Source organism: Aythya marila (genome assembly GCF_965140915.1).
Source record: "Aythya marila genome assembly, chromosome: 33".
NCBI classification, from domain to species: Eukaryota; Metazoa; Chordata; class Aves; order Anseriformes; family Anatidae; genus Aythya; species Aythya marila.
The window spans coordinates 759,052-784,674 of NC_139074.1; the positions used below are offsets into that span (position 1 = coordinate 759,052).

A 25,623-nucleotide genomic window follows, 5' to 3' on the forward strand; every position below is an offset into this window, starting at 1 on the left:
TCTCATAATAGAGGTAGGTGTATCTTATAAGTTTCCCCCTGCGCTGTTCTTCTGGCCTTGCTGGGGCGTGTTCAGGAGCCAAGAGGTGCCCCATGTCCTGGCCGTGGGGAAGCTCCTGGCCCCGAGCTGGGGAAAGCCTGCCCAGGGCTGAGCTCTGCCCCTGATGGCCTGGCTCCTTCTGTCCCTGCAGTGAAAGTGACCCTGGATCCACACACGGCTCATCCCTATCTTTTCCTGGCAGAGGACCAGAGGAGTGTGAGTTGGGAAAGTAAATGGCAGAGGTTTCCCTCCACAGAGGAGAGATTTGACATTCGGTGCTGCGTGCTGGGCCATGAGGAGTTCAGAGAGGGGAGGCACTGCTGGAGGGTGGTGAGGGGGGAGAAGAGGGGAAGGTATTGTTCGTGGGCTGTGGGGGTGGCCAGAGCATCTCTGAAGAGGAAAGGGGTGATCACAGTGAGCCCTGAAGAAGGGATCTGGGCTGTGCAATACTGTGAGGGGGACCTCATGTCTCTCACATGGCCTCGCACCCGCTTGCGCCTGTCCCCTGTCCCCACGAAGATCTTGGTCTGTCTGGACTGTACCCAGCAGCAGGTGTCTTTTATCAATGCTGACAATGAGGAGAAAATTTACACCTTCAAAGCAGCCTCCTTCAATGGCGAGAGCATCCGCCCCTTTTTCTGGCTGGGGATGAACGCCCAGCTGTTCCTCATGGACTACATCGTCTAGACCCTGTCCCCAGCCCTGGGGGGCTCCTGCCCATTTCCAGTCAGTCCTGGATAACCTCTCCTTGATCCTGCAGGAGATGTACATTTAGATGTTTACATTTAGATGTAAAAGAATTGGTAATACTCCTTGTAATTAAATAAATAACTGCTCAACATGGAAATTCCCAGCATGGAAATTTTTTAAATCATTATGTTGGAAACTCCTTACCTTAAAGGGAAAGGGCAACTTGACCTGGCATGGCGGAACAACCCAGTGCGAGCTGGATTTCGGCCAGAGGGTGGCTACTGTAGGGGGCAGTGAGGATGCACTGGTGGTTGGATGCTTCAGAACTGGGATGCTATGGGACCTGCATGCTCCAGGATCGGGATGCTCTGGGACTACAGTGCTCCAGGAGTTGTATACTTCAGAACTGGGATGCTCAGAGGTTGAAATGCTCCAGGGCACAAACTCTGCTGCCACCTACGGGTCTTACGCTACCTCTGGGCTTGAGCATGCAAAACAGGGGCTGAAGCAGCTCTCCACGCTCTTCTCCCCTCTGCTTGCACTGGGGGGAGAAGGTGATGTTGCCTTGCACATCACCTGGGCAAGGTCCCTTTGCATTTTTCTCCCTTGCTGTCCATATCCATCATTCTGCCTTCTTGTCCAGCTGACATTATTCTTGGGACTTTGCATGGGAAGGGTGGAAAAGCAAAGAGACAAGGATTCTTGAGCATACCAAAAGTGGAATCTGAGCAGGCCAGTGAAGTGCAGGAGCAAATGCGTAAAGCAGGACAAAGGCTTTGAAAAAGTGTAATTTGTTTGGAAAGGAGTCTTTATATGGTGTGGAAACTTTCCAGGTGCAATGTGGCAGAAGTGCAAGGAATCTGTTCCATGAGAGTCCCTTTGGCTACCTGACCTGCAGTCCTCCATACTGGCAGCTCCAGGGGCTTGGTGTGCTGGCTTTAAGAGAAATGGCACGCAGGGTGTAGTGTGGTGGAGACACCATGACCAGGCTTTCTGGTATCACCGCAGGGATGGGGACCTGAATAGTACTTTGGGACTGATAAACTTGCATAGCTGGCCCCGATCCAAACTGATAAACTGCATAGCCCTGAGCTGGAAGTTTTCCATTTTCTGTCAAGATCATGTCCTCTGGATGAAATTTGGTCATAATAATCCCATTATAATGCCAAAAGGTACCTCCATCCCAAAGGCTCCAAGGTGTGACCACCCCTCACTGTGCACGTACTCTGAATTTCTCTAAGCCTAAACCTTTAAGAAGAAATTTCCATATTAATCATAATGAAGGTACCAATGACTAGAGCCACTCAAGCTCCACCTAAAACTAAGAAACGAGTATAAAAATGGCTCAACAGAGGAACAATGGGAGGGGAGATACCATTTCCCCTGCTTGCCCAGAGGCAAACCTGCTAGCAGGCAGAGCACAGAAGTGGGCGAAGGTTGGGGAAGTTGAGTGCTGCCTTGTGCTTTATGCAGCTCTACTGGGTGCGGTGAGGGACGTCTATCTTGGTGGGGCTCCCTTGGAGAAGAACCCACGGGGGCCGCCTGCTGTGTCCCCCAGCCCATGATAAGCGCAGGCTCTGCACCCTGCCAAAGGCGCTGCCGGCTGTGGCTCCTTGTGCCTGGGCCCAAGGGGACTCCTTCCTCATCCGCCTGCAGTGCCTGCAGCCCCTCGGTCCCCTCTCTCTTCTGCTCCAGCTTCTGCCCACAGATCCTGCTCCCACTGCAGCACAGATGGGGCTCCCCTGGGGCTGCGGCTGCCCCAGCCTCACCGGCCATGCCAGGAGGCTCCTGACTTCCCTCGTCACTCTGCTCCTCCTCCGGCTGGGCTCAGGTAGGATCCTGTGGGGCTGCTGGGGGCTCTCCCCCCTGTGCATGCAGACTTGCTACTGTGGGGCAGGGAAGCGGCTATGGGAAAGGGGGGACCCGAGCCCACAGCTTGGTCCGTGTTGAGTTTCACTTTCCCTTTCGTTCTTTCACACAATACGGGCGCTGCCTTGGTTGCCCTTTCTGGCTCTCCTTCACCTGCTCGAATGCTGCAGAGAGGGCTCCCACTCCCAGCACACCTCCTTCTCCTGCACGTCCTTCCTCACCCTCTCCTCTTTCCCCGGTGGTTTCCCATGGGACACAGGGAACACAGCATGCACCAACTCACCCACAGCTCGCCCTTTGTCACTCACTGATCCTAAATTTACAATGGCAAAATCTTACCACCTTTCCGTGCCCTTCTCCATTGCTCAGCCCAGCTCAGAGTGGAGGGACCAGACCACCCTGTCACTGCCACCGTGGGGCAGGATGTTGTGCTGCCCTGCCACTTGTCTCCTCAACGCGATGCTCGCAGCTTGGAAGTCAGGTGGATCCGGGATGATTTGTCTGAGACAGTGCACCACTACCGCAATGGAGAGGACCTGTACGGGGAGCAGATGGGGGCATATGCCGGGAGGACAGAGTTGTCCAGAGCTGGTCTCTCTGCTGGAAGCCTGGACTTGCGAATCACAGGGCTGAGACCCTCTGATGATGGCCAGTATTTCTGCACTGTGAAAAATGCTGATGCTTATGATGAAGCAACGGTGGATCTGGAGGTGTCAGGTTTGTGACTGGGGTAATACACCGGAAATTCCAGGGGAGAATTTAAGTTTCATTTTCCTGTCTCATCTATTAAACACCAAGAATATGGACATGCAAATGGAGGTAGCATTTGGGAAGAGAGATCCATACGTAGAATATAGTTGTTAGTTTTCACTGGTGTCTATGCAGACCATTCCCATGATGGTTTAAGGGCACTGGGCACAGGCTGCTGAACAGCCCCTTCATCTGTGCCTATGATGCTACCAAACACAGTGCCTGGAGCAGGGAAGAGACCTCTGAGCAGCTGGACGTCTTTTGGGTTTTGGTTTTCATGCTGGGGGAGACGTGAGACATTGTCTGGAAGTCTCGGGGCTTCTTGAACCAGCACAGCTTGGTGCAGAGAAGCTGCCTGGAGGTGCTGAAGCTCAGCACCTGGGTTTCCTGGGTGATTTGTGGCCACTGGCATTGTACATGTGCATCCCTGTTCTCTGGTTCTGGCACCAGCTGGGGTTGTCTGGGATGAGGGTGAGTGCGTGGATTGCCAGGTCTGAGAATCCCTGGGGCCATGGTTGGTCTGGGCTGTGTCTGGCATGGGAGCAGATGGCGTCTTTGCCTTGGAACTCAATCCCTCCCCAAGTCAAGCCCCAGACACAGGATCTTCCCCCAGCCACAGGCGCTGACCCCCACCTCTCCCTGGGGGGCTACGAGGACGGAGGCGTCCGGGTGCTGTGTCGATCGGCCGGCTGGTACCCGCTGCCACAGCTGCTGTGGAGGGATGCTCGCGGGCAGCACCTGCCCTCGGTCTCCCAGACACATTCCCAGGACCAGGAGGGGCTCTTTGAAATTGAAGGCGCCGTCATCATGACCGGGAGCGTGGAGGGGCCCTTGTCCTGTGTGGTCAGGAGCAGCCGCCTCCAGCAGGAACGGGAATCATCCCTGCACATCGCAGGTACAAATGGCACAGCCAGGGTGAGGTGTTCCTGGCCCCCGCACTTGTCCTTAGCCGGGAGAAGTCTGGGTCTTGCTCTTCCATCCACGTGCATGTAAACACAGCCCTTTTCCTGGTGCCTTTTCTCAGCTCCCTTTTTCATAAACGCCCAGCCCTTGATAGTGGTTCTGGTCCTGGTCCTCGTGCTTTTGGCTGTGTCCATTGGCCTCGGTGTTTATCTCTTTCGAAAGCAAGGTAAGCTGGCAGCGCAGGGATGGAGCGGAAGGAGGTGTTCTGCAGGGACCCCCCTGGGTCTGGAGCAAGGGGGCCTTGTGTGGGAGGCCAGGGAGCATGGCTGCAGCGTGGGGCTGGTGGCAAGGCGCAGCCCCCCTGCACATGTTCCCACCCAGCAACCAAGCTGCTCTGCTCACCACCTGTTCTTCTGCCTTTGCTTTTCAGCGGCACAGAGCCGAGAGCTGGGTGAGTCCTTGCAGTCCCTGCCCCCAGCCCCTGGGGAAGTGGTGTCCCTGCGGGAGGGCCTGGGACTGGTCTGGATGGGCTCTGGGGGCTTGTGTGCTGGTGGCTCGGGGGTGCTGGAGGAGCAGCTGGAGCCTGGGGTGGGAGTGGGGAGTGCTGGGGCTGGGGCTGCCCTGGGCACGGGACACGGCCGGGATGGCTGAAAGGAAGGGGGATCAAGGTGGGGACGGGGAGCGAGCTGCGGGGCTGCCCCACTCTGCACTGGCGCTTCTGGACAGGCACATATTCCTCCCATCCCCATTCACTTCTCCTTGTGTTTTGGTGGCACAGTGCAGAGAGCTGCACAAGTGTCTGTCCTTACTCCTCCACGTGTCCAAGCTGGGTCCTTGCTCCCTGTTAGTCTGGTCCTTCTGAATATGGGAGCAAGGTGATCTGTTCCCATTCTAGCGATCCCCATTCACTTTTCGTCCTTTCTGTGTTTTCTAACTCCAGGGAGAGCATGAATTTGGGTTTTTGCAAGAGATAACAAATTTCTTCCTCTGACCATTAATTCCTTTTTCTTTTGTTTTCCAGAGAAACAAGCTGTAGACCTGGGTAAGTCTCACTCTCTAAACAAACAAACAAAAAACAACAACAAAAATATATATCTAATGTCTTAGTGAGAGCTATAATCAGAAACTATGCCCTCTGATCATGTTTTTCTTTTTTCTTTCTTTTGCAGCGAAAGAACATGCAATGCTTGGTGAGTTTCCCTCCCTAGCTAAGGGAAAGTGGGGTCTTCCCTTGAAAGAAGCCATGGGCTGAGCAACTCTCTCCCCTGATCATGCATTATATTCACTTTCCTTTTCAGAGAAAAAAGCTGCAGAGCTGGGTGAGTGTCCCTCAGCTTGGGCCCTTGGGCAAAACCAAGGTGATGTGCAGGGGAGCTGGGACAGAGCAGCCCAGGGCTGGCCCCTCACCCTGCCCACACCCACTGGGCACTGGCCATGGGCTGTGACCAGCTCTCCCCTCTCCTTCCAGCATGGAGAAAGTTTCTGCTGCCTCACAATACAGGTAGGTGTGTGTTGAGTTGCCCTCTGTGGTGCTTCTCCTGGCCTTGCTGGGAGATGTTCAGGAGCCAAGAGGTGCCCCATCTCCTGCACCGTGGGGCAGCTCCTGGAACAAGCTGGGGAAAGCCTGCCCAGGGCTGAGCTCTGCCCCTGATGGTCTGGCTCCTTCTGTCCCTGCAGTGAAGGTGACCCTGGATCCGGACACGGCTCATCCCCGGCTTGTCCTGTCAGAGGACAACAGAAGAGTAAGATTTCAAAGTGAACAGCAGCAGTTACCTTACAGCCTAGACAGATTTGACAGTTGGTGCTGCGTGTTGGGACGTGAGGAGTTTGAAGAGGGGAGGCACTGCTGGTTGGTGGAGGTGGAGGGGAAGATGGATACGTATTCTTGGTGGGGTGTGGGGGTGGCTTGGGCTTCTGTGACCAGAACTGGCTTTTACAAAATAACTCCTGAAGGAGGGATCTGGGCTGTGCGGTATCAACAAGGGCAACTCAAATCTCTGACGTTACCTCGCACGCCCTTGTCCCTGTCCCCTATCCCCATGAGGATCTGGGTCTGTCTGGACTGTACCCAGCAGCAGGTGTCTTTTATCAATGCTGACAACGGCGTTGAGATCTTTAAGTTCACAGCAGCCAACTTCGATAAAAAGCCCATCCGCCCCTGGTTTCTGGTGTGGACAGAGGGATTTCAGCTGTGCCTAAGGGACAGCACCTCCCACACCACGTCCACAGCCCTGGGGAGCTCCTGTGATTCTCCAGCCACTCCTGCATCAGCTCTCCTTGATCCTTCAGGAGCAGCACAGGAATGAGGGGCAGTGGGGACAGGGGCTGCCCCGTGTTCCTCCCTGCAGCTGGAGGAGAGATGAGATGCTGCAAGCAGGGGCCAGGCCCCTTGCAAACCCTGGGCTCTGCCCTGCTTGGGACTCCTGTGCTGAGGCACAAGCCCTGCTGGCACCCGCGGGTCTCACCCTGCCTCTGAGCACCTGCGGGCAGCACAGGGGCTGCAGCAGCTCTCCACGCTCCTCTCCCCTCTGCTTACACTACTTGCAGACCCCAGGGCAAGGGATGTGGTCACTGTGTGCTGCTGGCCAGTGCAGGCCACCTTTGCCTCCTAGGTTGGGGTTGATCTTTGCTCCGTGCCTGATACTGAGCATGAGCAGCCTGTGGGGGCTATTTGTTACCTCCTGTGGAGCACATCAAGGCACAGCAGCAACAGAACTGTGGCAAGCGTACCCTGGGGTGCATCAAGCACGGCATTGCTCGTCGGTTGAGCGAAGTGATTGTCCCGCTCTGCTCTGCGCTGGTGCGGCCTCATCTCGAGTACTGTGTGCAGTTCTGGGCACCACAGTACAAAGAGGACTTTAAACTGTTGGAGAGTGTCCAGAGGAGGGCGACGAAGATGGCTGAGGGCACTGGGCCTGTTCAGCCTGAAGAAGAGGAGGCTGAGGGGGGACCTCATCGCAACTTACAACTTCCTTGCGAGGGGGAGTGGAGAGGCAGGTGACCTATTCTCTGTAAACAACAGTGATAGGACCTGCAGGAATGGCGTTAAGCTGAGGCAGGGGAAGTTTAGGCTGGACATCAGGAAGAGGTTCTTCACCAAGAGGGTGGTTGCACACTGGAACAGGCTCCCCAGGGAAGCAGTCACTGCACCAAGCCTGTCTGAATTTAAAAAGCGATTGGACTGTGCATTAGTCCCATGGTCTAAACTTTTGGGCAGACCTGTGTGGTGCCAGGAGTTGGACTTGATGATCCTTATGGGTCCCTTCCAACTCGGGATATTCTACAGTTCTATGATTCTATAAAATAAAGTTTTGCACTGGACGATGGAGTCTGGCAGTGGCATTTGCTGGGTGCTTTCTGTCCTGAGGCTTTGCTGCCTGCGAAGGCGTCTTGCAGTAGACCGTCTCCTTGCTGTTGGTCCTGGGAGTCAGAGCCAGGAGGCAGGTCTGCAGCTGAAACCCAAATGGGGGTCCACAACCTCCCTGGGTAGATGCCTCCCCACAAACAGACCTCCTGAGGATGGGAAGAGCAGCCCAACCCCTCACTTCCAGGGAGCACCAGTCTCTGGAGGTCCCCTTAGAGCCTGAAGGCAGAAGTGGGTGTCATGGGTGCAAGTGTGCCCTCAGCTAGGTGAGCTCTTCAAACTGGTGGCTCAGTTGGGAGAGGAGCTCACCACGCAGCATAGCATGTGGGAATCTGAGCAGGAGAATGATAAAAGATATTATATGCTGATACTTGGTCTGAAGAGGCTCCTGCTGGGGACAAGCCCCTTGTGCTTGCTGAAGGCATTGGGCAGGGCACCCAGCATTGATGGGATGGTGGTGCCAGGCCTCTAGAGCTCCCCAGACACTTGCTCCCATTGCCCCAGGGACAAAGGTGCTCCCAGAGGGTTATTGCAAGCAGGAACTGGGCAAAGGTTAGGGAAGTTGGGCGTAGCCTTGTGCTTTCCGCTGCTCTGCTGGGTGCGGTGAGGGACCTCTCTGTCAGTGGGACTCCCTTGGAGAAGAACCCCTGGGGGCTGCCTGCTGTGTCCCCCAGCCCGTGATAAAAGCGCAGGCTCTGCGCCCTTCCTAAGGTGCTGCTGGCTGTGGCTATTTGTGCCCGGGCCCACGGGGACTCCATCCCCATCTGCCTGTGGTGCCTGCAGCCCCTCAGTCCCCTCTCGCTTCTGCTCCTGCTCCTGCTCCTGCTGCAGCACAGATGGGGCTCTCCTGGGTCTGCAGCCACCCCAGACTCACCAGCTATGCCAGCGGCCTCCTGATTTCCCTTGTCACTCTGCGCGTCTTCTGGCAGAGCTCAGGTAGGATCCTGCGGGGCTGCTGGGGGCTCTCCCCCTGGGCCTGACAGACTTGCTGCTGTGGGGCTGGGGATCGGCTGTGGGACAGGGGGAACCTGAGCCCACAGCTCGGCCCCCTCTGGGTTTCGCTTTTCCATTGGTTCTTCCATGCAATATGGGCGCTGCCTTGGCTGCCCTTTCTGGCTCATCTTCACCTACATGAATGCTGCAGAGAGGGCTCCCACTCCCAGCACCCCTCTTTATCCTGCACATTCTCCCTCTCCCTCTCCTGTTGTCCCGGTATCCAACAGGACAAAGCGACACAGCATGCACTAACTCACACACAGCTCGCCCTTTATCACTCACTGCACCTAAATTTACGATGGCAAAATCTCACTGCCTCTCTGTGCCCTTCTCCATTGCCCAGCCCAGCTCACAGTGGTGGGACTAGGCCACCCTGCCACTGCCACTGTGGGGCAGGATGTCGTGCTGCCCTGCCACTTGTCCCCTCAACGCGATGCTCGCAGCTTGGAGGTCAGGTGGATCCGGAAGAAATTCACTGAGACAGTGCACCACTACCGCAATGGAGAGGACCTATACGGGGAGCAGATGGAGGCATATGCCGGGAGGACAGAGCTGGTCAGAGATGGTCTCTCTGCTGGAAGCCTGGACTTGAGAATCACGGGTCTGAGACCCTCTGATGATGGCCAGTACATCTGCATCGTGAAAGACGGTGATGCTTCTGATGAAGCAACGGTGAATCTGGAGGTGTCAGGTTAGTGGCTGGATTGATGCTTCAAGCAGATGGTGCAGGTGTTCCTGGGTTTGTGTGTTTCACCCAGATCACTGTCCCATGCTCATGGCCATCAATGAGTCCTTTCAAGGACTTGAGTCTGATGGGGATTCTCCTCCATGGTCTGTGACTGCTTGGAAGAGTGCAAGCATGGAAGGACTGGTCTGAGAGCCATAGGGGCTGTGGCTGGGTCTGGGCTGTGTCTGCACAGGAGCAGATGGGGTCTTTGCCTTGAAATGAATCCCTCCCCAAGTCAAGCCCCAGCCACGCGCTCTTCCCCCAGCCACAGGCACTAACCCCCACCTCTCCCTGGGGGGCTACGAGGATGGAGGCGTCCGGGTGCTGTGTCGATCGGCCGGCTGGTACCCGCTGCCGCAGCTGCTGTGGAGGGATGCTCGCGGGCAGCACCTGCCCTCGGTCTCCCAGACACATTCCCAGGACCAGGAGGGGCTCTTTGAAATCGAAGGCACTGTCATCATGACCGAGAGCATGGAGGGGCCCTTGTCCTGCGTGGTCAGGAGCAGCCGCCTCCAGCAGGAACGGGAATCATCCCTGCACATCGCAGGTACAAATGGCACAGCCATGGGGAGGTGTTCCTGGCCCCTGCACTTGTCCTGACCCAGGAGAAGTCTTGGCCTTGATTTTCTAATCCCAGGCATGTAAACACAGCCCTTTTCCTGGTGCCTTTTCTCAGCTCCCGTTTTCCAAAACGGTCAGCCCTTGATAGTGGTTCTGGCTTTAGTCCTCGTGCTTTTGGCTGTGTCCATTGGCCTTGGTGTTTATCTCTTTCAAAAGCAAGGTAAGCTGGCAGCACAGGGATGGAGCGGAGGGAGGTGTTCGGCAGGGACACCCCTGGGTCTGGAGCGGGGCTGAGCCCTGGCCCAGGGAGGTGCGTAGGAGGAGGAAGGGAATGTTCTCCTGGGGATGCCAAAAGCCTTAGGATGGTCTTGGATGGGAGGCCATGGAGCATGGCTGCAGCGTGGGGCTGGTGGCAAGGCGCAGCCCCCCTGCACATGTTCCCACCCAGCAACCAAGCTGCTCTGCTCACCACCTCTTCCTCCGCCTTTGCTTTTCAGCGGCACAGAGGCGAGAGCTGGGTGAGTCCTTGCAGTCCCTGCCCCCAGCCCCTGGGGAAGTGGTGTCCCTGCGGGAGGGCCTGGGACTGGTCTGGGTGGGCTCCGGGGGCTTGTGTGCTGGTGGCTCGGGGGTGCTGGAGGAGCAGTTGGAGCCTGGGGTGGGAGTGGGGAGTGCTGGGGCTGGGTCTGCCCTGGGTATGGGACACGGCCGGGATGGCTGAAAGGTAGGGGGATCAAGGTGGGGACGGGGAGCGAGCTGTGGGGCTGCCCCGCTCTGCACTGATGCTTCTGGGACAGGGATGTCCTCCACCCGTCCCCATTCACTTCCCCTTGTGTTTTGGTGGCACGGTGCAGAGAGCTGCACAAAGGGGTCATCGCAGTGGGATGGGAAGCTGTTCCCTCTCACCGTGATTTTCTTCTCATTTCTAGCACAACAATCTGCAAGACTGCGTGAGTGTCTGGCCCCAAACCCAAAGAAAATGAGTTCTTGTCATGTAATGAGAATCTGTACTCTCTCACCAAGTATTTTTACTTTTCTTTTGCAGTGTATCTAACTGAAGAGCTGGGTGAGTGTCCCTCCCCAAAATGAAGGCATCTGGGCCCTATTGGTGGGCAGTGTGGGATGGGAAGTTGTCCCTTTCTATCATGTATTCTTTTTGCTTTTTTTTGACAGTGAGAAAGAGTAAAGAACACAGTGAGTATCCTCCACCACAACAAAACACTACGGGGTCCAGTGATGGAATGAGAAGATCTCCCCTCTCATCAGACATTTCTTTTCTCTCCCCATCCTTTTTTTTTTTTTTTCTTCAGAGGAACAAGTAGGAGAGCTGGGTGAGTGTCCTCGGCAATCTTGTCTTCCATGATTCAATCACGTCTTCATGTCTTCCAATGGGAGCTATGGGAGGAGAAGCTTTCCCCTCTGATCATGCATTGCTTTTCTCTTTCTTTTGCAGAGGAAAAGAATGCAAGGCTGGGTAAGTCTCCATCTGCATCTGAATGTATTTGGAGTCATCACAATGGGATGGGAAGCTGTTCCCTCTCACCGTGATTTTCTTCTCATTTCTAGCACACCAATCTGCAAGACTGAGTGAGTGTCTGGCCCCAAACCCAAAGAAAATGAGTTCTTGTCATGTAATGAGAATCTGTACTCTCTCACCAAGTATTTTTGCTTTTCTTTTGCAGTGTATCTAACTGAAGTGCTGGGTGAGTGTCCCTCCCCAAAATGAAGGAATTTGGGCCCTATTGGTGGGCAGTGTGGGATGGGAAGTTGTCCCTTTCTATCATGTATTCTTTTTGCTTTTCTTTGACAGGGAGGAAGGATACAGAACTCAGTGAGTATCCTCCACCACAACAAAACAGTATGGGGTCCAGTGATGGAATGAGAAGATCTCCCCTCTCATCAGACATTTCTTTTCTCTCCCCGTCTTTTTTATTTTTCTTCAGAGGAACAAGCAGCAGAGCTGGGTGAGTGCCCATCCCTCCCCCAAATGAAGGAATTTGGGTTCTACCAGTGGGCATTTTGAGAAGGCAAGATGTCCCTTTCCATCGTGCTTTCTTTTTGCTTTTGTTTGACAGTGAGGAAGGATTCAGAACTCGGTGAGTATCCTGCACAACAACAAACAGTATGGGGTCCAGCAATGGAATAAGAAGCTCTCCCCTCTCATCGGGTATTTCTTTTCTCTCCCCCTCTTTTCTTCTTTTCTTCAGAGGAACAAGCAGCAGAGCTGGGTGAGTGTCCTCGGCAACATGAAGGCGATGTTCAGGGTAGGGTAGGCAACTGGGACAGAGCAGCCGTAGGCGGGCTCCTCACCCTGACACAGGAGTGGAGAGTGCAAGGCTGCCCCAGGCATGGGACACGGCCGGGATGGCTGAAGGGAACGGGGATCAAGGTGGGGACGGAAAGCGAACTGCGGGGTTGCCCTGCTCGGCACTGACGCTTCCAGGACAGGGATGTCCTCCACACATCCCCATTCAGTTCCAGTTGTGTTTTGGTGGCATCGTACTGAAAGCTTCACAAGTTTCTGTGCTGGTTGTTCTGCTTGCAGAAACCATGCTCACAGATGAACTTCACTCACGATTAGTCTGGTCCCTCCTTTGGGAGCAAAGTTACATTTGGCCACTTCCTAGAAGAATAAATTTGGGGGCATAGCCATGGGAGCAGGCATATGACGAGAAGCTGTCCCCTCTGATCATGCATTGCTTTTACCTTTCTTTTCCAGCACAAAAAGATAAAAGGCTGGGTGAGTGTCCCTCCCCAAAATGAAGGAACTCCGGGTCTTCCCGTGGAAGCAGCCATGGGATGAGAAGTTGTCCCCTCTGATCATGCATTGCCTTTGTTTTCCTTTTGCAGCGGAACTGGCTGCAGAGCTGGGTGAGTGTCCCTCCCCAACGGAAAGAACTTCATGTCTTCCAATGGGAGCTATGGCAGGAGAAGCTTTCCCCTCTGATCATGCATTGCTTTTCTCTTTCTTTTGCAGAGGAAAAGAATGTAAGGCTGGGTAAGTCTCCATCAGTATCTGAAAGTATTTGGGGTCATCGCAATGGGATGGGAAGCTGTTCCCTCTCACCATGATTTTCTTCTCATTTTTAGCGCACCAATCTGCAAGACTGCGTGAGTGTCTGGCCCCAAACCCAAAGAAAATGAGTTCTTGTCATGTAATGAGAATCTGTACTCTCTCACCAAGTGTTTTTGCTTTTCTTTTGCAGAGGAACTAGCCACAGAGCTGGGTGAGTGTCCATCCCTCCCCCAAATGAAGGCCCTTGGGTTCTACCAGTGGGCATTTTGAGAAGGCAAGATGTCCTTGTCCATCGTGCTTTCTTTTTGCTTTTGTTTGACAGAGAAAAAAGATGCTATGCTCAGTGAGTATCCTGCACCATAACAAAGCAGTTTGGGGTTCAGGCATGGGGCGAGAAGCTCTCCCCTCTCATCAGACATTGCTTTTGCATTCTTTTTCCAGGGGAACAAGCTGCAGGGCAGGGTGAGTGTTCCTGAGCTTGAGCCCAAGGGCAATGTCAAGGCAATGTGCAGGGGAGGGTGGGCAGGTGGGACACAGCAACGCAGGGCTGGCCCCTCACCCTGCCCACACCCACTGGGCACCTGCCATGGGCTGTGATCAGCTCTCCCCTCTCCTTCCAGCATGGAGACATTTTCTGCTGCCTCAAAATAGAGGTAGGTGTGCACTGGGTTGCCCTCTGAGGTGCTCCTCCTGCCCCTGGTGGGGCATGTTCAGGAGCCAAGAGGTGCCCCATCTCCTCTCCGTGGGGCAGCTCCTGGCCTCGAGCTGGGGAAAGCCTGCCCAGGGCTGAGCTCTGCCCCTGATGGCCTGGCTCCTTCTGTCCCTGCAGTGAAGGTGACCCTGGATCCACACACGGCTCATTCCCTGCTTGTCCTGTCTCAGGACAACTGTAGTGTGAGACGGGAAGCTGAACAACAGCAGGTTCCTGACACACCAGAGAGATTTGACACTAGTTGCTGCGTTCTAGGACGTGAGGAGTTCAGAGAGGGGAGGCACTGCTGGTTGGTGGAGGTGGAGGGAGAGGGGCTAAAGGATTCAGGGTGGGCTGTGGGGGTGGCCAGGGCATCGGTGAAGAGGAAGGGGTGGATCAACATGAGCCCTAAAGAAGGGATCTGGGCTGTGGAGTACTGTTATAAAAATCTCAAGTCTCTCACATCTCCTCCCACCCCCTTGTCCCTGTCCCCTGTCCCCACGAGGATCTGGGTCTGTCTTGACTGTGCCCAGGGGCAGGTGTCTTTTATAAACCATGACAATTGGGTCGAGATCTTCACTTGCACAGATGTCTTCCTCAAAGGGGAGAGCATGCGCCCCTGGTTCTGGCTGGGGACGAATGCCCAGCTGTGCCTGAGGGACAGCACCCTGTAGACCCTGTCCCCAGCCCTGCAGAGCTCCTGCACTTCTCCAGCCACTCCTGCATCACCTCTCCTTCATCCTGCAGGAGCACTGCAGGAATGAGGGGCAGTGGGGTCAGGGGCTGCCCTGTGTTTCTCCCTGCACGCTGAGACCTGCAGCAGATGGTGGGGGTACTGACTTCAGGCAGCCCTTTTACTTCGTTTTTGGGAACCCTGTTTCTAACTCCAGTGAAGAATTTGGCTTTGGGTGTGAAAGCATGAAGTATATAGCAGGAATTTAGATGTAAAAGAATTAGTAATACTCCTTGTAAATAAAAAAATCATCTTCTGAACATGGAAAATCCCAGCGTGTGAATATTTTAAATCATTATTGAAGGAAGCTGCATACCCCCAAAAGAACAGGAAACTTGAAGTGGCAGGGCAGAAAAGTCCAGTGGAAGCTGGATTTGAGCCGGAGTATGGCTACAGTGGGGGGCAACGAAGCTGTTCTCATGGTTGGATGCTCTGGGACCAGGATGCTGCAGGGCTGGGATGCTTTCTGAGTTGGATTCTGTGGGAGGGCTTGGCGGAGACAGGATGCTGTAGAATCCGTCCCATGAAGGACAGGGAAAAGCACAGGAAAGGACTGGGTCTGTGGGAATCTTGAAGAAAGTGGAGCTCGGGGAGCTGTGGTGCTTTGGGCTCTGCCCTGCACAGGTCTCATGTGCTAGGGCACAAGCCCTGCTGGCACCCATGGGTCTCACCCTGCCTCTGAGCCCCAGCGGGCAGCACAGGGGCTGCAGCAGCTCTCATTGCTCCTCTCCTCTCTGCTTGCACTGCTCACAGACCCCAGGGCAAGGGATGTGGTCACTGTGTGCTGCCGGCCAGTGCAGGCCACCTTTGCCTCCTAGTTTGGGGTTGATCTTTGCCCTGTTCCTGGTGCTGAGCATGAGCAGTCTGTGGAGGCTCTTTGTTCTCTCCTCTGGAGCACATCAAGGCGCAGCAGCAGCAGGACTGTGGCAAATAAAGTTTTGCACAAGAAGATGGAGTCTGGCAGTGGCATTTCCTGGGTGCTTTGTGTCCTGAGGCCTTGCTGCCTGGGAAGGTGTCTTGCAGCAGACTGTCTCCTTGGTGTTGGTCCTGTTAGTCAAAGCTAGGAGGAATCACAGAATCACAGAATTTCTAGGTTGGAAAAGACCTCTAGATCATCGAGTCCAACCTCTGACCTAACAGTAAAAAGTCCTCCACTAAACCATATCACTAAGCTCTACATCCAAACTTCTTTTAAAAACCTCCAGGGATGGTGACTCAACCACTTCCCTGGGCAACCCATTCCAATGCCAAACCTCTCTTTCTAAGACCAAATTTCTCATTTCCAGCCTGAACGTCCCCTGGCACAACTTGAGGCCACTTCCTCTTGTTCTATTGATAGTTATCTGCCCCCAGCTCCCACAGCTTCCTTTCAGGTAGTTGCAGAAAGCCATAAGGTCTCCCCTGAGCTGTCTCCATACTAAAAGACCCCAGTTCCCTCAGGCGCCCCTTGTCGGACTTGTGTTCCAGGCCCTTCACCAGTTTTGTAGCCCTTGTCTGGACACACTGCAGGGCCTTGATGCCCTTCTTGTAGTGAGAGGCCCAAAATTGAACACAGTGCTTGAGGTGCAGCCTCTCCAGGGCAACGTACATGGGTACAATCACCTCTCTGGTCCTACTGGCCATGCTATGTCTGATACAGGCCAGGATGTCGTTGACATTCTTGGCCTCTTGGGCACACTGCTTCTTAAATTCAGACAGGACTGGTGCAGTGACTGCTTCCCTGGGGAGCCTGTTCCAGTGTGCAACCACCCCCTTCGTGTAGAACCTCTTCCGGATGTCCAGACTAAACTTCCCCTGCTTGAGCTTAATGCCATTCCTGCGGGTCCTATCACTGGTGTTTACAGAGATCAGGTCACCTGCCTCTCCAAGACCTGGACGGCGGTGTGTTTCCCCAAGCCCTCCGTTTGAGTAGCTACTTTGGTGACTGTGGCTGGAGAGGCTGCAAGAGATGCAGAAACCATGGTTTTCTGCCTGATTGATAACATGGCCAGGCGCGTTGCAAGCAGGTTACAAGTACTGATGGGAAAGACCACTGCAAAAGAGCGGTGAGAGGGACCCACCTGCTCACCCAGCCTGAGCGAACTGTGCCTGGTAAAATTATGGAGAATATGATTTTTGAAGTTACTGAAGTAGACCTGGGGGACAGTGCTGTCATTGGTCCCAGCCAACACGGGTTCATGAGGGGTAGGTCCTGCCTAACAAATTTGGTTTCCTTTTATGATTAGATCACCCATCTAGTTGACCAAGGGAAAACAGCTGATGTGATCTTTTGGGACTTCAGCAAGGCTTTTGACACGGTTTCCTATAGAATCCTACTGGACAAAATGTCCAGCATAAAACTAAACAGAAACATCATACGATGGGTGAGCAATTGGCTGACAGGCAGGGCTAAAAGGGTTGTGGTAAATGGGGCCACATCAGGCTGGCGGATGGTCACTAGTGGGGTCCCCCAAGGCTCCATTTTAGGGCCAGTCCTCTTCAATGATTTTATAAACGATTTGGATGTAGGACTAGAAGGCGTTCTGAGCAAATTTTGCCAAAGACACCAAACTTGGAGGAGTTGTGGACTCTTTTGAGGGTGGAAATGCCTTGCAGAGAGACCTGGACAAATTGGAGAGCTGGGCGATCGCAAACTGCATGAAATTTAACAAGAGCAAGTGCCAGGTCCTGCACCTGGGACGGGGTAATCCTGGCTATACGTACAGACTGGGGGATGTGATGCTGGAGAGAAGCCCCACGGAGAGGGATCTGGGGGTTGTGGTAGACAGCAAGTTGAATATGAGCCAGCAGTGTGCCCTGGCAGCCAGGAGGGCCATCTGCATCCTGGGGTGCATCGAGCACGGCATTGCTCGGCGGTTGAGGGAGGTGATTGTCCCACTCTGCTCTGCGCTGGTGCAGCCTCACCTCGAGTACTGCGTGCAGTTCTGGGCACCACAGTGCAAAAAGGACATTAAACTGTTGGAGAGTGTCCAGAGGAGGGCCACAGTGATGGTGAAGGGCCTAGAGGGGAAGACGTATGAGGAGCGGCTGAGGGCACTGGGCCTGTTCAGCCTGGAGAAGAGGAGGCTGAGGGGGGACATGATCGCGGTCTACAACTTCCTCACGAGGGGCAGGACAGGCAGGTGACCTATTCTCTGTAAACACCAGTGATAGGACCCACGGGAACGGTGTTAAGCTGAGGCAGGGGAAGTTTAGGCTGGACATCAGGAAGAGGTTCTTCACGAAGGGGGTGGTTGCACACTGGAACAGGCTCCCCAGGGAAGTACTCACTGCACCAATCCTGTCTGAATTTAAGAAGCGATTGGACTGTGCACTTAGTCCCATGGTCTAAACTCTTGGGCAGTCCTGTGCGGTGCCAGGAGTTGGACTTGATGATCCTTATGGGTCCCTTCCAACTCGGGATACTCTATGATTCTATGACCTCTCCAGATTCCGAAGGATATTTCAAAAGTAATTTATTTAGATTTCCTGATGACATCTGCCAGTTCTCTGAGTACTCTAGGTTTAATCCTATACGGCCCTATAAACTTGTATACATCCACATGTAGAAGCAAATCCCACAAAAATTTAGGGTTGGCTGCGAGTTTATCATTCCCACAGTCATGACACTCCAACACATGGCACCTCAGGTCCCAGTGCCCATTGTCAATGTTGAAGACAAAGGCAAAGAAAGCGTTAAACATCTCTGCATTGTCAATGTCCTTGTTTGTTAGGACACCATTCCCATCAGTTAACAGACCAATGTTTTTTCTGGTCCTCCTTTTGGAGTTAAAATATTTTTCTAAGTCCATTTCAATACCCATCACAGTACTGTCCAGGCTCAACGTGAAGTCAGCTTTGGCCGTACAACTATTTTGCTTATAGAGACAAACCTTTTCTCTGTAGCCCTCCCACATTGCCTGACCTCCCTTCCAGAGGATGTAAAGATTCATTACCCACCTAAGCTCTAGAAAAAGATCCCTGCCAATGTGAGCTGACCTTCTACCATGACTGCTTGATTGGAGCCAGGAGCAGGGCTTGCTCTTTGCCCGCACAACGTTAAGTGAACTGTGGCAGCACTGGACTTGGCACCCAGTTGCTCCCCATACCCTGCAGCCTCCAATCCCTCTCTGCTCTGGAGCCATTTGCTCCCATCAAGAAAGGGGGAAAATTGCTCCCAGAGGGTTATTGCTGCCAGGAGTTGGGCAAAGGTTAGGAAAGTTGGGCGTAGCCTCGTGCTTTCTGCAGCTCTGCTGGGTGCCGTAAGGGACCTCTCTGTTGGTGGGGCTCCTTTGGAGAAGAACCCCTGGGGGCTGCCTGCTGTGTCCCCCAGCCTGTGATAAAAGCGCAGGCTCTGCGCCCTGTCCAAGGCACTGCTGGCTGTGGGTCCTTGTGCCCGGGCCCAGGGGGACTCCTTCCCCATCTGCCTGCAGTGCCTGCAGCCCCTCGGTCCCCTCTTTCTTCTACTTCAGGTCCTGATCCCAGCTACTGCTCCTTCTGCAGCACAGATGGGGCTCCCCTGGGGCTGCAGCCACCCCAGCCTCACCGGCCATGCCAGGGGGCTCCTGACTTCCCTCATCACTCTGCTCCTCCTCCAGCTGGGCTCAGGTAGGATCCTGTGGGGCTGCTGGGGGCTCTCCCCCCTGTGCATGCAGACTTGATGTGGGGCAGGGGAGAGGCTGTGGGAAAGGGGGAACCTGAGCCCACAGCTCGGTCCCTGCTGGGTTTCTCTTTCCCTTTGGTTCTTCCACACAATACGGGCGCTGCCTTGACTGCCCTTTCTGGCTCTCCTTCACCTACCCAAATGCTGCAGAGAGGGCTCCCACTCCCAGCACACCTCCTTCTCCTGCACGTCCTCCCTTTTCCCCTCTTGTGTTTTCCCAGTGGTTTCCCATGGGACACGGGGGACGCAGCACGCACCAACTCACACACAGCTCACACTTTGTCACTCACAGCCCCTAAATTTATGATGGCAAAATCTCACCTCCTCTCTGTGCCCTTCTCCATTGCCCAGCTCAGTTCAGAGTGGTGGGACCAGGCCAGCCTGTCACTGCCACCGTGGGGCAGGATGTTGTGCTGCCCTGCCACTTGTCCCCTCAACGCGATGCTCGCAGCTTGGAGGTCAAGTGGATTCGGGATGATTTGTCTGAGACAGTGCACCACTACCGCAATGGAGAGGACCTGTACGGGGAGCAGATGGGGGCATATGCCGGGAGGACAGAGTTGTCCAGAGCTGGTCTCTCTGCTGGAAGCCTGGACTTGCGAATCACAGGGCTGAGACCCTCGGATGATGGCCTGTACATCTGCACTGTGGAAGATGCTGATGCTTATGACGAAGCAACGGTGCATCTGCAGGTGTCAGGTTAGTGTCTGGGGTGAGGCTTTCAGGGGATGGTACAGGTGTCCCTGAGTTTGTGAGTCCCACCCAGGACCCTGTCCCATCCTCATGGCCATCTAAGAGGCGTCTCAAAAAGTTAAGTCTGATGGGGCTTCTCCTCCTCTCTCTGTGAGCACTTGTGCAGCAAGGAGCACACTTGTGCCCCTTGTAGGCTTTTTATTCAGAAAGAACGAAATGATTTCATTCAGTCTCAGTGGCCTCTTTGAACTCCATCTCCATGAAGCTTTGAGGGCACTGGCTGCTGAGCAGCTCCTTCAGCTGTACCAATCATGGGAACAAACACTGTGCCTGGGTAGAAATCTCTGAGCGTCTGGACGTCAACTTGCTTTTGCTTTTCATGGTGGGGTGGCCTGATTTGTTGTCTGGAACTCTCAGGGCTTCTTGAACCAGCACAGCTTGGTGCAGAGACACTGCCTGGAGGTGCTGAACCTCGGCACCTGGATTTTCTGGGCGATTTGGGGCCATTGGCATTCTACAGCCCTGTTCTTTTGTCCTGGCACCAGCCGTGGTGGTTTGGGGTTTACTTGGGTGCGTGCAGTACCCGGTCCCTGAGCCCCTGAAGCAGTGGCTGGGCAGGACTGTGTTGGCACGGGAGCAGATGGGGTCTTTGAATTGAAATGAATCCCTCCCCAAGTCAAGCCTCAGCGGTGGGCTCTTCCCCCAGCCACAGGCGCTGACCCCCACCTCTACCTCGGGGGCTACGAGGATGGAGGCGTCCGGGTGCTGTGTCAATCAGCCGGCTGGTACCCGCTGCCGCAGCTGCTGTGGAGGGATGCTCGCGGGCAGCACCTGCCCTCGGTCTCCCAGACACATTCCCAGGACCAGGAGGGGCTCTTTGAAATCGAAGGCGCCGTCATCATGACCGGGAGCGTGGAGGGGCCCTTGTCCTGCGTGGTCAGGAACAGCCGCCTCCAGCAGGAGAGGAAATTTTCCCTGCACATCGCAGGTACAAATGGCACGGCCAGGGTGAGGTGTTCCTGGCCCCCACACTTGTCCTGAGCCACGAGAAGTCTGGGTCTTGCTTTTCCATCCATGCGCATGTAAAGGCAGCCCTTTTCCTGGTGCCTTTTCTCAGATCCCTTCTTCCACAACACCCAGCCCTGGAAGGTGGCTCTGGCTCTGGTCCTCGTGCTTTTGGCTGTGTCCATTGGTCTCGGTGTTTATCTCTTTCGAAAGCAAGGTAAGCTGGCAGCGCAGGGATGGAGTGGAGGGAGGTGTTCGGCAGGGACCCCCCTGGGTCTGGAGCGGGGCTGAGCCCTGGCCCAGGGAGGTGCGTAGGAGGAGGAAGGGAATGTTCTCCTGGGGATGCCAAAAGCCTTAGGATGGTCTTGGGTGGGAGGCCAGGGAGCATGGCTGCAGCGTGGGGCTGGTGGCAAGGCGCAGCCCCCCTGCACATGTTCCCACCCAGCAACCAAGCTGCTCTGCTCACCACCTCTTCCTCCGCCTTTGCTTTTCAGTGGCACAGAGGCGAGAGCTGGGTGAGTCCTTGCAGTCCCTGCCCCCAGCCCCTGGGGAAGTGGTGTCCCTGCGGGAGGGCCTGGGCCTGGTCTGGGTGGGCTCTGGGGGCTTGTGTGCTGGTGGCTCCGGGGTGCTGGAGGAGCAGCTGGAGCCTGGTGTGGGAGTGGGGAGTGCTGGGGCTGGGGCTGCCCTGGGCATGGGACACGACCAGGAGGGCTGAAAGGAACGGGGATCAAGGTGGGGACGGGGAGCGAGCTGAGGGGCTTCCCCACTCTGCACTGAGACTTCCGGGACAGGGACATCCTCCACCCGTCCCCATTCACTTCCCCTTGTGTTTTGGTGGCACGGTGCTGAGAGCTGCACAAGTGTCTGTCCTTAATGCTCCATGTGCACAAGCCTTGCTCAAAGCTGCTTCTGGCTGACTGTTAGTCAGGTTTCTCCAAATCTGGGTGCAATTTGGTCATTTCCCACACATGACATGTGTTCAAAGTCTATCCATGGGCTGAGAAGCTCTTCCTTCTGATCAGATATTATTTTTGCTTTCCATTTCAGAGAAACAAGCTGCAGATCGGGGTGAGTGTCCCCGTCCTTGAGCCCCAGGGCAACACCAAGGGGATGTGCAGAGGAGGGTGGGCAGCTGGGACAGAGCAGCCCAGGGCTGGCCCCTCAACCTGATGGGGGAGTGGGGAGTGCTGGGGATGGGGCTGCCCTGGGCACGGGACACGGCCGGGATGGCTGAAAGGAACGGGGATCAAGGTGGGGATGGGGAGCGAGCTGTGGGGATGCCCCGCTCTGCACTGACGCTTCTGGGACAGGGACGTCCTCCACCCATCCCCATTCACTTCCCCTTGTCTTTTGGTGGCATGGTGCAGAGAGCTGCACAAGTGTCTGTCCTTAATGCTCCACGAGCACAAGCCTTGCTCAGAGCTTGGACTTGCTCCCTGTTAGTCCGGTCCGTCCCAAACTCGGAGGAAGGTGCTCTGTGCACACTCACCTCAGAAGAATAATTAAAGGTCTAGCTATGGGAGTAACCATGGAATGTGAAGCACTGCCATCTGGTGACACATTGAGTTTTTTTTTTTTTCTTTTCCATTAAAAAAGTTGGAAAGTTAGCTAAGTCTGCATTCGTAAACCCAGTGTTTTCCCATAAGCATCAATCAGATGGGAAGTTCTCCCTTCTTATCATTCTTTGCTTTTGCTTTCCTTTTCCAGCACATCAAGCAGCAGTGGAGGGTGAGTGTTAATGAGCTTGGGCCCCAGGACAAGGCCAAGGTGATATTTAGGGGAGGGTGGGCAGCTGGGACAGTGCACTCCAGGGATTTTCTCTTTCTTTTCCAGATGAATACCGCGCAAAGGCTGGTAAGTCTCCATCAAAATCTGAAGGCATTTGAGGTGTCGCAATGTGCTGAGAAAGTTTTCCCTCTCAGTATGCCATTTTTCTTATCATTTGCAGTGCAGCAGTCTGCAAGACTGAGTGAGTGTCTGGCCCCAAACCCAAAGAAAATGAGTTCTTGTCATATAATAAGAATCTGTACTCTCTCACCAAGTGTTTTTGCTTTACTTTTCTTCAGAGGAACAAGCAGCAGAGCTGGGTGAGTGCCCATCCCTCCCCCAAATGAAGGCATTTGGGTTCTACCAGTGGGCATTTTGAGAAGGCAAGATGTCCCTTTCCATCATGCTTTCTTTTTCTTTTGTTTGACAGTGAGGAAGGATTCAGAACTCAGTGAGTATCCTGCACCACAACAAACAGTATGGGGTCCAGCAATAGAATGAGAAGCTCTCCCCTCTCATCGGGTATTTCTTTTCTCTCCCCCTCTTTTTTATTTTTCTTCAGAGGAACAAGCAGCAGAGCTGGGTGAGTGCCCATCCCTCCCCCAGATGAAGGCATTTGGGTTCTACCAGTGGGCATTTTGAGAAGGCAAGATGTCCTTTTCTATCGTGCTTTCCTTTCCCTTTTGTTTGGCAGAGAAAAAAGATGCAAAGCTCAGTGAGTATCCTGCAGCATAACAAAGCAGTTTGGGGTTCAGGCATGGGGTGAGAAGCTCTCCCCTCTGATCAGGCATTGCTTTTGCTTTCTTTTCCAGAGGAACAAGCTGCTGAGAACGGTGAGTACTCTTGAGCTTGAGCCCAAGGGCAATGTCAAGGCAATGTGCAGGGGAGGGTGGGCAGCTGGGACAGAGCAGCCCAGGGCTGGCCCCTCAGCCTGACGGGGGAGTGGGGAGTGCGGGGCTGCCCTGGGCACGGGACACAGCCGGGATGGCTGAAAGGAACGGGGATCAAGGTTGGGATGGGGAGCAAGCTGCGGGGCTGCCCCACTCTACACTGATGCTTCCAGGACAGGGACGTCCTCCACCTGCTCCCCATTCACTTCCACTTGTCTTTTGGTGGCATCGTACTGAAAGCTGCACAAGTTTCTGTGCTGGTTGTTCTGCTTGCACAAGCCATGCTCCCAGATGAACTTCACTCACTATTAGTCTGCTCCCTCCTTTGGGAGCAAAGTTATATTTGGCCACTTCCAAGAAGAATAAATTTGGGGGCATAGCCATGGGAGCAGGCATATGACGAGAAGCTGTCCCCTCTGATCATGCATTGCTTTTGCCTTTCCTTTCCAGAACAAAAAGATAAAAGGCTGGGTGAGTGTCCCTCCCCAAAATTAAGGAACTTGGGGTCTTCCCATGGAAGCAGCCATGGGATGAGAAGTTGTCCCCTCTGATCATGCATTGTTTTTGCTTTCCTTTTGCAGCGGAACTGAAAGCAGAGCTGGGTGAGTGTCCCTCCCCAATGGAAAGAACTTCATGTCTTCTAATGGGAGCTATGGCAGGAGAAGCTTTCCCCTCTGATCATGCATTGCTTTTCTCTTTCTTTTGCAGAGGACAAGAATGCAAGGCTGGGTAAGTCTCCATCATCATCTGAAAGTATTTGGGGTCATTGCAATGGGATGGGAGGCTGTTCCCTCTCACCATGACCTTCTTCTCATTTCTAGCACACAAATCTGCAGGACTGCGTGAGTGTCTGGCCCCAAACCCAAAGAAAATGAGTTCTTGTCATATAATAAGAATCTGTACTCTCTCACCAAGTGTTTTTGCTTTACTTTTCTTCAGAGGAACAAGCAGCAGAGCTGGGTGAGTGCCCATCCCTCCCCCAAATGAAGGCATTTGGGTTCTACCAGTGGGCATTTTGAGAAGGCAAGATGTCCTTTTCTATCGTGCTTTCCTTTCCCTTTTGTTTGGCAGAGAAAAAAGATGCAAAGCTCAGTGAGTATCCTGCAGCATAACAAAGCAGTTTGGGGTTCAGGCATGGGGTGAGAAGCTCTCCCCTCTGATCAGGCATTGCTTTTGCTTTCTTTTCCAGAGGAACAAGCTGCTGAGAACGGTGAGTACTCTTGAGCTTGAGCCCAAGGGCAATGTCAAGGCAATGTGCAGGGGAGGGTGGGCAGCTGGGACAGAGCAGCCCAGGGCTGGCCCCTCAGCCTGACGGGGGAGTGGGGAGTGCGGGGCTGCCCTGGGCACGGGACACAGCCGGGATGGCTGAAAGGAACGGGGATCAAGGTTGGGATGGGGAGCAAGCTGCGGGGCTGCCCCACTCTACACTGATACTTCCAGGACAGGGACGTCCTCCACCTGCTCCCCATTCACTTCCACTTGTCTTTTGGTGGCATCGTACTGAAAGCTGCACAAGTTTCTGTGCTGGTTGTTCTGCTTGCACAAGCCATGCTCCCAGATGAACTTCACTCACTATTAGTCTGCTCCCTCCTTTGGGAACAAAGTTATATTTGGCCACTTCCTAGAAGAATAAATTTGGGGGCATAGCCATGGGAGCAGGCATATGACGAGAAGCTGTCCCCTCTGATCATGCATTGCTTTTGCCTTTCCTTTCCAGAACAAAAAGATAAAAGGCTGGGTGAGTGTCCCTCCCCAAAATTAAGGAACTCCGGGTCTTCCCGTGGAAGCAGCCATGGGATGAGAAGTTGTCCCCTCTGATCATGCATTGCCTTTGCTTTCCTTTTGCAGTGGAACTGAAAGCAGAGCTGGGTGAGTGTCCCTCCCCAGTGGAAAGAACTTCATGTCTTCTAATGGGAGCTATGGCAGGAGAAGCTTTCCCCTCTGATCATGCATTGCTTTTCTCTTTCTTTTGCAGAGGACAAGAATGCAAGGCTGGGTAAGTCTCCATCATCATCTGAAAGTATTTGGGGTCATTGCAATGGGATGGGAGGCTGTTCCCTCTCACCATGACTTTCTTCTCATTTCTAGCACACAAATCTGCAAGACTACGTGAGTGTCTGGCCCCAAACCCAAAGAAAATGAGTTCTTGTCATATAATAAGAATCTGTACTCTCTCACCAAGTGTTTTTGCTTTACTTTTCTTCAGAGGAACAAGCAGCAGAGCTGGGTGAGTGCCCATCCCTCCCCCAGATGAAGGCATTTGGGTTCTACCAGTGGGCATTTTGAGAAG

General features: G+C 54.2%; 2 protein-coding genes across 2 annotated transcripts; both read left to right on the forward strand.

The window, feature by feature from the left end:
• The first annotated feature begins 2,451 nt into the window (after positions 1-2,451).
• LOC309889260 (butyrophilin subfamily 1 member A1-like) lies at positions 2,452-6,663 on the forward strand. Its single transcript, XM_082782022.1, has 8 exons — positions 2,452-2,560; positions 2,968-3,315; positions 3,962-4,243; positions 4,373-4,477; positions 5,273-5,293; positions 5,421-5,441; positions 5,720-5,752; positions 5,929-6,663. The coding sequence occupies exons 1-8, from the start codon at positions 2,461-2,463 to the stop codon at positions 6,555-6,557; spliced, it is 1,539 nt and encodes a 512-aa protein (XP_082638148.1). The 5' UTR covers positions 2,452-2,460; the 3' UTR covers positions 6,558-6,663.
• Positions 6,664-8,451: 1,788 nt separating this feature from the next.
• BTNL2 (butyrophilin like 2) lies at positions 8,452-21,391 on the forward strand (the record flags this gene model as incomplete). The annotated part of the gene is made up of 9 exons (XM_082782023.1): positions 8,452-8,551; positions 8,955-9,302; positions 9,604-9,885; positions 13,103-13,123; positions 13,742-13,882; positions 19,330-19,677; positions 20,378-20,659; positions 20,789-20,893; positions 21,171-21,391. The coding sequence occupies 9 exons, from the start codon at positions 8,452-8,454 to the stop codon at positions 21,389-21,391; spliced, it is 1,848 nt and encodes a 615-aa protein (XP_082638149.1).
• Positions 21,392-25,623: the final 4,232 nt, after the last annotated feature.